This window comes from Mastigoproctus giganteus, chromosome 10, assembly GCF_048544385.1.
Source record: "Mastigoproctus giganteus isolate SK-2022 chromosome 10, ASM4854438v1, whole genome shotgun sequence".
Taxonomy (NCBI): Eukaryota; Metazoa; Arthropoda; class Arachnida; order Uropygi; family Thelyphonidae; genus Mastigoproctus; species Mastigoproctus giganteus.
In genome coordinates, this window is record NC_143584.1 from 193992604 (window position 1) to 194004778 (window position 12175).

At 37.3% G+C, this 12175-nt stretch overlaps 1 protein-coding gene across 1 annotated transcript in view; it reads right to left on the reverse strand.

Annotated features, from left to right (window-relative positions):
- Positions 1–12175, reverse strand: part of LOC150079691 (histone lysine acetyltransferase CREBBP-like) — a 487331-nt gene that overhangs the window by 97768 nt on the left and 377388 nt on the right. The window contains exon 22 of the mRNA XM_090384101.1: positions 4127–4240. Coding sequence (XP_090240227.1) covers positions 4127–4240 — 114 coding nt within the window. The remainder of the gene's footprint in view (positions 1–4126; positions 4241–12175) is intronic.

Consider the following 12175-nt stretch of genomic DNA (forward strand, 5'->3'; position numbering starts at 1 on the left):
ATAGTTAAGACACAGCACAGGCTTGTCAAAGGGAGGTCTTGTCTGACCAATTTGATTGGTTACTATGATGTGGCCACAAAGGAACTGAATGCCAAAAATAGTTTTGATATCATATACTTGGATTTCAGGAAAGCTTTTGATACTGTTGCACATGGAAGACTGCTGTACAAATTTGAGAGGTATGACATCAAGGGTGAGCTACTACAATGGATAAAGGGATGGTTGAGTTTGAGACAACACAGTGTGGCAATCTATGGACACTGCTCTTTGTGGACAAATGTTATTGGTGGAGTTCCCCAGGGTTGTTTTGTATATTTATCAATGATATTGATGAAGGTATATCGGGTTTAATAGTAGTAGTAGTGGCATGTGATGCAAGGAAGCAAGTGTATGGAGCTTATGCAGCATCAGCCAAAAAAAAAATTTTTCACACAACCATTCCCTCTAAATGTTTGTCCAGTTCCTCCTTAAATTTATTTAATCTATTAACTTAGTGCTAGCATTAGTAGAGCCATACGATGCAAGAAAGCAAGCTTATGCAGCATCAGTCAAAAAAAAAAAAAAAAAAAAACCCCCTCCCATTTCATCCCTCCATTCATTCCAAATGCCTGTCCAGCTCAGCCTTAAATTTATTTAGGCTATTAACTTCCACGACAAAAGATGGAAGCCTTTTCAGCTATCTGAGCATGATCATCAATAGTCAACCCATCACTGTTAAGTGGTCCAACCTGATTCATCCCTTTCCTTCTAGAGTTTACATAAGTAAAGAACTCTTTGCTGTTTTTCATTGAATCCCCCATACATTTTTCTTCTCTGCCACGAGCCTCATTAATTCATCTGACATCCATTTTGGCCTAAACCTTGAACAATATTTCTTAGTTGGTATGTAAAGCCTAGTAGCTTCCAAGATAAGTTCTTTGAATGCTTCCCATTTTGAATTTGCTGTTGGTAACATCATCAGTTGGTCCCACTGTATAGAATTTAAATACTGTCTCAGTCCATCGTAGTCGCCTTTACGGAAGCAATAACCCTTTCCTTTACCCCTAATGGTAGTTACCTCTTTGAGTAAATCCCACTTCAGCACACTGTGATCACTGCCACCTAGTGGTTCATTTATCTGCAGATTCTTAATGCATGAAGAATCACTGCTGATAATCAAATCAAGAGTATTACTGCCTCTAGTTGCCTCCCGAACATGCTGATGTAGAAAACAATCATCCAATAAATCCACAAAAGCCCTGCTAGTGTGTGAGTAACCAGCCCCCAAATTCCAGTCAATATCTGGGAAATTAAAATCTCCCATTATAAAACACTCTGATTTACTGGCCCACTCTATTTCCCTGTACAGTTCCTTATTATACTCATCAGAGTCATTAGGCCTATAGCACACTCCTACTCTCAATTTTGATCTCCCAATGTCATGTCACACCAAACTGACTCCACACTGCACTGTCCAGCGATGTCGACTGGCTTCACTTCCTTGGTTTTTATGTGTTTCTTAACTAATAGCATAACCCCTCCCCCCTTCCTATCCTGTCTATCCTTTCTGTAGACATTGTACTCCCCAAATTGCAGTTCTGCATCCCTTATATCTGTGTGACACCACGTCTCTGATATCCCAACAATATCTGCCTTTGATGTTTTGAGCAATACCTCAAATTCATCAAATTTATTTACTAAACTCCTAGCATTGGTGTACACGCAAGTATACCTGCACCTGTTTCTATTCTTAGCTACCCTAACACAACCCATGTGTTTACTTGTACCGCAATGGCTCCCAGCAGTCTCTGAAATACCATGCATCTTGTTTTTCAGGCTTCTGCTCATTCTAATAGAAGCAGTGCAAGAATCTCTTTCACCTCTGCCTGTGGCTACTGTCAATCTATTGGTCTTTGTCTCCCCCCAAGCTAGCAGTTTTCCGACCCACCTAACACTGCCTCGATAGCATCAGCAAATATTCTTGCACCCTTTCTATTTAAGTGTATCCCATCCCTGTAGAAGCAATCTCTATGTTTAGCCAAACTGATGTTTAGTCACCAGAGCAAATATTTTCTGGCATCCCCTCCCTTCCCATATCCTTCAGCCCATGCACAGTACTAAATACTAGAGGTTTTGATACCTTTCATGTTTGGGGGTTTCATAAAAAAAGTTAAGATATCTAAGCTTTCAGTGGGTTAGGAGACATGAGTGAACTGAAGCAAAGGAAGAGGTTTCTAATGGGGACTAAATTTCCATTCCTATGTATGAATATTCATTTTGCAGCTATAACTCCAAAATTTAATTCAGCACATATTTCTCCTCAGACAGTTTGGGAAGATCACATTCTGTGATAATGTTTGCCATCTTGTACACCTTCAGGATGAGTTCTTGTATCGTCTACGATTGGTATTTCCCCAACAGATGTTGCTCAAAGGAGCTGTTCTTAATGCCCTTCATTTCTGGTCTCAACAAGAATGTTGCCAGAATAAAGTCGCTTGATGTTGGGAAGCCTCTCAGCCCTTTTAAATCCTTCTGTACGAAGGTGTCACTTTTCCTATGGACTTTCACTAAGTGGAATGTACTATCAGGTATCAAGATAAAGGACCTTGTGTATCTTCGGTTTTCTAGGTTTTTTTTTTTTTTTTTTGTTGAAGATACATTTATCTGTTTTGTTGGTCAAATTCTGTGGTAGGGACCCTGCTGGGGTCCCATAAGGATTTATATTATCAGGATTCATGAGTTGCATCTTGTTTTGTTTCAGTGCTCAAGCACCTCACTAACCATTCAGCTGAAAGGGATGCCTACTATTCATGGGCTGCTCAGTAGTGGGATACCAAGGCTACCCAGACACCATAACTGCTTCTATACCAGTCTGAATCCCATCCCTTGAACCATGAGGATAGAAGTGTGGCATCAATATGGCTGACAAACCCATTAGTTGATTAAATGTGGGCACACCCATCCAAGACCTCCTAGCATGTTGAAGCAAGGGCCAAAGTGGTGTATTGAAGCTGGCCCCTCAACTCACCAAACCCTCTTTCCAAGGTTCCATATGTTGTAGTACATGGCAAACATGCCAGATTTCTAAGATGTTAGCCTGGAATGTAAGCTGTGAGCATTCAATCCCAGTATTGCTATTCTGAATGATCATCAGCATTACTGAGGTCCCATCATAATGTACAGGTCAAGGAGAGAAAAGATGAAAAAACATTAAGCACACACAACATCATTATCAAATGCTACATCTATATTTCATTTCTTTCCATGTATGCATGCTGTCAGTAGCACTGCAACCCTAAGTGCCACTAGTTGAATACTGATAAATGTTAACGAATTGGAAAGCAATTTCAAAACAAATTTTGGCACCCTCCTGAACTGCCACTCATAGGCAACACCTACCCAACTTGTAGCAGCCCTGCAATGCTGTCCTCACACACATTTGTTTACAGATGTCTGATTACATTGCATTTCCTGCTTGAAATTAAAATTACATCTACAATACAGCACGTTACCTTTTTTTGGATTATAAAATACATGGAAAATCCTATATATTTTGAAATCAAGTCAGATTTTTTTTTGGCATCTTATGTAATGCAAGACATTGTTAATCAGCTTTGCACCACACAAGCACTATGAAATGACTACACATAACAGAAAACAATGCTATTTTCCCACATTTATATTTTATAATGGAGACTAGCAACAGCGCACTTGACAGCCAATTCATTAATGAAAAAAAGCAGAAATTTGCAAAATTAAAAAAAAAAAAAAAAAAAAATTTAAGAAAAACTGAGTTTTTTCAAAAATATGGAGAAATTTTGTCATAAAATATATTATGACAGTGAGATGAAGGATCAAACTGAGTAAAAAAGATGGATTCTCTGTCATAAATCCAGAGAGCTGGAAACTATGTAAATTAGATCAAAAAGCAACGTTTTATTTCTCTTGCCATCCAATAGAATGTCTAATATGTACCATTAAAACTTTAAAATGCAATGATGTGTACTGGGCTATTTATGGTAGCTTTAAAAATGATTATGCACTTTTCAAATATAGTTAACTGCAATATCTGAAAACAATAACTTTTTATATTTGTAAACAAAAACTTTTTATATTTGTAAACAAAAACTTTATTAATTCAACTTACCCAAGCTGTTTTGCATAGTCTAGGTAGCCCAAAAGAATTTCATGATACACAGCTGTTCTATATTGCTTTGGTCGAAAAAAATGAACACTGTCTAGATATGCAATGTAGACCCGCCTAAAACAAAAACAGACAATTTAAAGCACAGGCTGATAGGGATAACTTATGCTGAAGGAAAAGTATAAGTCTAAATTAATTTCAAGATAAAATAAGATTTAATACAGGTCTGTGTGTGTGTAATCTTACAGTAAACAGATACAGCAGAATCAGGATAAGAAGTTTTCCAAGGGACTGGAGGTTCAAAACTTCTTACAAGGAAAAACTTCTTAGAAGGGAAAATCACCTAGAGGTATGAAATATTAACTGCACAAATAAAAATAAAAAGATATACATACATAAGTTAAAGATGATTTTTAAGTACTATTTCAGAATTTATAAATATTTTACTCTGCCTATGGAAACATTTTTAAACTGAGGGTTTCTAACTGCTTAACATTCTGTTCATTAAACTCATTACTGAGCAGGAACAATGAGCAACTTTTGAGTTTCAATATACCTTAAAAGATCACAATTACAATAAGACAGAACAACAATCCACTAAGCAATTCAGAACTGTTCACAACCACCAGAACTTAGCGGGAAATGCTTCACATGGTCGACGCTATCCAATTATGGATATCAATGAAAACAAATGCAATATGTCGTGCCCGTTATACAGTCCATTCCGGTTATTTGGGACACATCGGGACTAGTGCAATTTGGCCCGATTAAGTGGCTGCCCCAATTATCCGAAGTTTCACGTAAATAGTTAAAAATACAATGTACCCACCCCCCTCTTTACAATTGGTTCACTGTACAATCAAATCACGTTACGACGAACTCAACATAGTAAAGTACCGTTCACTATATGATGTGCAGTAAGCGCCAGTCATTGTGATCACGTTTGTGAATTGAATTTTAATTCTATTAAACAGCGATTCTAATTAGCGAAAATAGGAGGGATATTATCCACAGGCTATAAAAGCAAAGATATATTAAGCACAAATTTACCCTCATTACCTTACAAATTAAAAAATTAAATGATATGTGAAAATCGGAAGAATATACGTGATAATCAGAATAATTATTACGTACTGTAATATGTACATACGAACTAGTTGACATTTCTGTTCATTGACATTTGTGGGTGGGGGTTAAAATTTAAAACAGTAAAAAGATGAGCAATCAATAACAAAGAACACGGTACACACAAATTGCAAGTAACACAATACGCGCAAGGGAGAATGGAGTAACGAGTTACAAAGCTTTAAAAATAGGAATGAAAAGAAGATCTGAAAATTAATTTTTTTATATGATTGAAGATTTCATGGAAGTGTAAACACATTTCACCATAATAACCCACAGAATTCCAGCTGTCAGTATTATCGCAAATTCAGTAAGATCAAGTTTACTGTACATTTATGATAGATTTCACTAACAGAAAAGCCCAATAAACAGGTGACTGCTAATTGTTTTATGGTTGTGACTTCCAGAATTTCGACCGAACCACGTGGTACTGTCGGAGACAATCGTAGGGTAATCTCCAGTGCTGCGGTCTCCTGCCCCAATTAAACAGCATGCTGTCCCAATTAAGTGAAGTAAACCCTGGCTATTTTCTTGATTGGTTTCTGTTTTTTAAGATTTGCCCCAAATAAACGGCTGCCCTGATTAACCGGTGGCCCAAATAACTGGAATCCACTGTATTAAAATGGTTATACTAAAACGGTTTTAGTGTTGAAAGCCTCTGACTACGGAAAATTCACTAATCAAACAAGTTGGTGCCAAGCATCACTTTAGTTTGTAGTAAATCACCGACTAAAGTAGGTGAAATGGCATCATTTCTGTTATGCCTTATATTGTAAATGCCTTCACGAGTTGCCCTGATATTAAACTACCTTGAATAAGGTAGTTCAATATCACATTGACAGTGGATTCTTGACGGATACTACCTACTTCGGTTGGTGATTTACTATCATCATATATGGTGATTTACCACCATCATAATATCACCACCCCTACCTAGGTGGTGGTATCTGCAGAGCATATTATTATTATTAGTCATATGGTGCAAGGAAGCCTGAGGCTTATGCTGCACCAGCCAAAAAAAAAAATTTTTCTGAATTACCCAGAGAGAGAGAGAGAGAGAGAGAGAGAGAGAGAGAGAGAGAGAGAGAGAGAGAGAGAGAGAGAGAGAGAGAGAGAGAGAGAGAGAGAGTAGAAGGGAATCACCAAGAAAAAGAAGAATGATGATATCCAGCTCAGGACCCTGGGTGTGCCAAGCCCATACTCACCAGTTGTGAGCCCCTGGGGTTAAGATAAGTAACATTAGTCTTCTCCGCTGGCAAAGCACTACTTATTCAAGGTACAGTCAGTCCTCGTATAACACGTGTTTACACTACACGAATTCGATCATACACGATTTATAAATAGGGGAACAATATCGTATATAACACAAACCAAATTCGATTATGCACGATTTGCCTTTGTGTTTACAAGAAATGGCAGTCGAACGCAGAATCACCGCAATCGAACGCAACACTATAGGAATGAAGAGAATATTCTGAAAATGTATTTATGTTTTTTATATCAGTGAAAACATTTCACCATAATAACGTAAAAACAAACACAATTCCAGCTATCGGTATAATCGCAAATGCAATTAGATCGAGTTTACTACCAGTTTATAACAGATTCCACTAGCAGAAACGAAACTGGAAATTGTTTTTATTGTTTTATGGTAGTAACCCCCAGAAATGTGCTTTAGTAAAATGTGAGGTGTTAATAGTGTATCTCTGCCTTTACGGTGTTGTTTATTCAGTTGCTACACGCGCGCAGCTTTGTTTGTGTATCAAGCGTGCCTCATTTTGTAATTGTGCTTTATTCCCTAAAAATGAGTAAAATACTTAAAAGGTGTGAAAAGTAAGCGTCCTGGTGAAGACACTGCAGATTCGGAGAGAAAAAGGAAAGCAATATCGATAAACAGAAGTAGACTGGGTCAAAAATTCTTACCCGGGAAAATTTATAGTGGCCTCATACTATGGTTTATGGCCAAAATCACACCGGCCTGCGGCCCACCTGGGTTTCACTGTTAACGCTTATGGCCAGTCAGCCTCTGTCGATAGAGAAAAAATATGAAATTGTGAAACGCTTTGAGCGAAATGAAAGACCATGTGATATTGCACGTGCTACAGACCTAAATGAGGCAATGCCGAGAATTAGAAAGAATGCAGAGAAAATAAAAAAACTTTCATAGCAGAAACAACTCAAAGTGTAATTAAAATCCATTAGATTAAGACACAAAGATTTGGAAGAGATGGAATGGCTGTCATCTATTTGGATAGAAAATCAAACAAAAAACAAGTTTACTTACGATAGAAGCAAAAGCAGTAGCAATATTTTATTATGTAATAGTTGCAATAAAATACTTACGTATTTTATTGCAACTATTACATATTTATTGTGTTTGGTAATGTTTTGGTTACAAATGTGTGTTCAATCTTGGGTGGCCGGCACCTAACCCTATCTTTCCCATAGGGCCTGTTGTTTATATTGCACGATTTTGCATTACACGAGGGTTTCTAGGAACAAAACCATCGTGCTATACAAGGGCTGACTGTATTGCAATATCAGGGTAACTTGTTGTTAAGGAATTCCTTTCACAATACGAGATGAAACAAAAACAATGCCATTTCACCTACTTTGATGATTTACTACAAACTAAAATGATACTTGGCACTAAGTTGTTCGATTACCAAAATGTTTATATTGTTTAATATTTTTTTTTAAATAAAGGATTTCTCTGTTTAAAAAAGGTATTAACTGGGAAAACATTATAATAATACATTGTGTATTCTTTATCACAGATTTTTTACTCAGGAAACTTCTTATGCAGGAAAATAATACATTACAATATATAGAGATGAAATTGGGAATTAAGAAACCAAACATGGGAAAACTTCTTATGCAAGAATTTCTTATCCGGGTATCTGCCTTGTATCTGCCTTTATGCCAGAACAGTGTACTAAAATGTTTCTTTCAAGTTAATAACAACAATTAATATAAGGATCAGCCACATATTGCAAATACTGCACTGGCCAAAAAATTATAAAAATAAAAATTATAAAATTAAATAATACAAAGAAAAAGAAATTCTATGCTTTTCCTGCCTAATGTAGGTAACTCTCCCTTATCTTTGAATTTCTCTAAGTAGTCATCCTCAACTACCCATGAATTTATGGGTAGTTGAGGACCTTGAATTTATGGCCTCTAGTTGTGGAGTCATTTTTACAGCTAAAATGTCATCTTAATTCATTTTACTACCACTGATAGTCTTTTCTCGCATGGAATCCCTCAAGATACCTTGCCTGTCTGTTTTCAAGAAGCTCAATTTTTTTTTTTTTTTTTTTTTTTTACTCCCTCCACACTTGGACACAGTATTTGGGGTCTTACAGCTCCATGCCGTTTTTTAATACTCGACCCATACTGCTTTTTAATTCAACCTCACCAAGTAGAAAAGATATTTTGGGGTTGATATTCTCCAAGGGTAAGTAAGAGCATGGATTTTGCTGCATTAATATAGCTTCTACTTCTTTGACCATCCTTGATATCTTTCAAGTCATCCTGAAGGAGTGCAGCTGGACCAAATCTAATGATTCCACTAGGAGGTATCTAGAGGGGCTACTGTATTTCTGTCTTTGTTCTGCCAGTTAAGACTAGAGCATGTCCAATTAGTATGTATATGAGGGGGAGGAACACTGCTGAGGACATGGTATGCTAAAGGAGCTAAGTATATCCTGCTGTGTGCCATATCTGAACCTCAGATTACATAACTCTTCTCCTCACTGCTTACCTAACCTAGATCAGTGCAAGATGGTTAGTCAGAATACGGGAATGACACTCTGCAAAAAGACTAAGCATTTCCCAAATATACATGGTCTCAGTTCAAATTTCAATGATGTCCATTTCTGTCTACAATCTGTTAAGCCAACTTGGTTTTCATTAGAAAAATCTCAACTATTGGATGTGGGTGCCTCAACTACAATCCATCTGACTTCATTCCTTCCATATTAAAGTTGTACTACCAGTGTATGTCTACCCTAATATCCCCTGTAAGAGACTTGCTGACCTTAGATTTCCTTTTGCTCAAAATCTCTTTACCACATCTTCTCAAATTCGAATTCAAAGACAAATTCTGTCTTTACCGTTCTCCCAACTGCACTAATCACTTGGAGCTCTTCGACTGTCTTCAGTCCAACTTTTCTAACAGTGAGGAAATTTTCCTTGGTGATTTTAATGTTCACAACTCCAGCTGGCTTCTGTTATCTAGTCACATCGACAGAGCTGGTCGAGATCCTGAGGTTTTTGCAATTACCAATGACCTTGCACAGATTGTTCATTTACCTACAAGAATACTGGACAATCCTAACTATACAGCCAACATGCTTGATCTTTTTCTCACAAACAACCCTTTTAAGTACACAGTCAAAGTGAGTGGTCCTTTAGGCACCTCAGATCACAACTTGGTGATTGTCTCTTCTCCAATGGACCCTTTATCTCATGGCTATTCCCAACCTCGTGTTGTTTGGCATTACAAGAATGCAAAATGGGATGACGTGTGAGATTTCTTTTCTTCTTTTCCTTGGTCGCACTACTGTTTCAAAACTTCTGATGTCAACTTTTGCTCAGTTCATGTCAGTGAAATTATTCTTGTAGGAATGGAATCCTTTATCCCACACTCCACTTTAAAATCTCATCCTTTATCTAAACCTTGGTTTTCCAATAAATGTGCTAAGGCCATTCAGGAGAAGAATGTTGCATATCATAACTGGTGTGTTTCTAATTCTTCAGTTTCATTTTCTGCCTACACCAATGCTCGCAACAATTATAAAGCGGTTATTAATCAGTCCAACCTAGATTTTGAACAGGCTAAGAGTAGAAATCTTGCTTCTTGCCCTAATGGTAGCCGAGCATTCTGGTCTATTGCCAAAACTATTGGCCGCAACTTTTGCCCACCTCTGTCAAAACCAAAATGGTTCTGTTGTCACTTCGGCCAAGGATAAAGCTAACCTGCTAGCATCCCATTTTTCTTCCAACTCACGAATTAATGAACTTGGTAGAACACCTCCCACCATTCCCAACACGCTCCATTCAATGCTTCCTGTGGTCTTCCATCAAAAGGAAGTCAGAAGGATTTTGATCAATCCTGATGCTAAGAAAGCTCCAGATCTTAATGGTATTTCTCCACTTGTTCTCAAAACTTATGCTCCTGAACTTCTGTTCTTTGCCACCTTTTTTTTTTTCACTTTCTTATTCCAAAGATGTTTTTACTTCTGCTTGGAAATTTGCTCATATCCAGCCAGTTCCTAAAAAGGGTGACAAATCCCTCCCATCCAATTATTGTCCCATTGCAATTACTTTACTCTTTCTAAAGTAATGAAGAAATCAATTAACCACCAACTACCTAGAAACCTTCCGTCTGATAAACGATCACCAGTATGGATTCCGTCAGTGTTGATCCACTGGTGATATTATGGCTTATGTTACTCATTTATGGACAAATTCAATGGAAACGTTCGGTGAAACACGAGCAGTTGCTCTTGACACCTCAAAGGCTTTCGATCGTGTTTGGCATAAAGATTTTCTAAACAAGCTTTCATCTTATGGTTTCCCAACTGTTTTTTGTAATTGGTTATCCAGTTTTCTCTCTGATCACTCGTTGAGGGTGATGGTAGATAGCTCTGTCTTCTAACTTCTCCACTAATGCTGATGTCCCCGAAGGTTCAGTTCTTTCCCCCACTCTTTTCCTCTTGTATATTAATTACCTTTTTCTATTGACTTCAAATCCTATCCATAGTTTGCCAATGATAGCACATTGTATTCCACTTTCCATTTTGAGAAACCTTGTCCTGCTCAATCAGCTTCAACCTCTCAAATATCTGCTACCAATTCCTTAAATGCCGATCTCCAGTGGGGCAAACACTACTTAGTTGATTTCAATCCTTCTAAAACAGTCTTGTCTTATATCTTGCAAAAAGGATTCTTCTGCTCCTATACTTATCTTTGGTGACACTCCAATTTCTAATCCCTTGGCACAAGCACATTACAAATATTGCTTCCTCTACATCTAAAAAAACTTGATTCTCTCTTTCGCTCTCGGCATTACTTTTCGTCCAAACAGTTAACTCTGTACAAATGGCAAATCTGCCCTGCCATGGAATATTGTTCCCACATCCTGGGCTTTGCCCCCAAAACCTCTCTCGGGCTTCTAGATTCCATTCCGAAAAGGGCAGTTAGGTTAATTAATGACTCATCTCTAACAGTCTCTCCACTCGCTGTCACATAGTTCTACTGTTTCTGCTGCATGTCTTTTCTACAGATACTTTCATGGGTACTGTTCTTCTGAATTGGCTTCTATAATTCCAACTCTCTTTCAGAATAGTCTGAACATGTGCAACAACCAGCCAACATCCATTTACTGTCCAACTTCAAACTTAGAACCAACTTTTCATCTACCTTGTTTATTCATTCAACTGCTGTTTTCTGGAACAACCTTCCTTCGTACGTATTTCCTGAAAATTACAGTTTACAGAAGTTCAAGTCTAATGTCTACAAATATCTTCCCTTGTCTTCTCAACTTCCAACTGAAGCAAAGTACTAAGTATTATAGGTTCTAATACTTCTCATGTTTGGGGTTTTCATTTAAAAAAAAAAAAAAAAAAAAAAAAAAAAAAATAGATGCATAAATTAAATGGTGTTTGAAAGTGGTATCACAGAATTATCCAATCACAGTTTGCACCTCCTGCAAAAATGTACAGTGAGGAATTTGAATTTTGGTAATCTGTATCTGTTCAGCAACATCCATAAGGATGAGTTTATTTACTGAAACCTGAAGCTGTCTTTCAGAGGGTTCTGAGAATCATATCCAAGAGTTTTGAATATTAACATTTCCCCGAGGATCATTAAACATGAAACAAGACTTTTTTTTCCCACCAGAATTATAACAGCATCTTATTT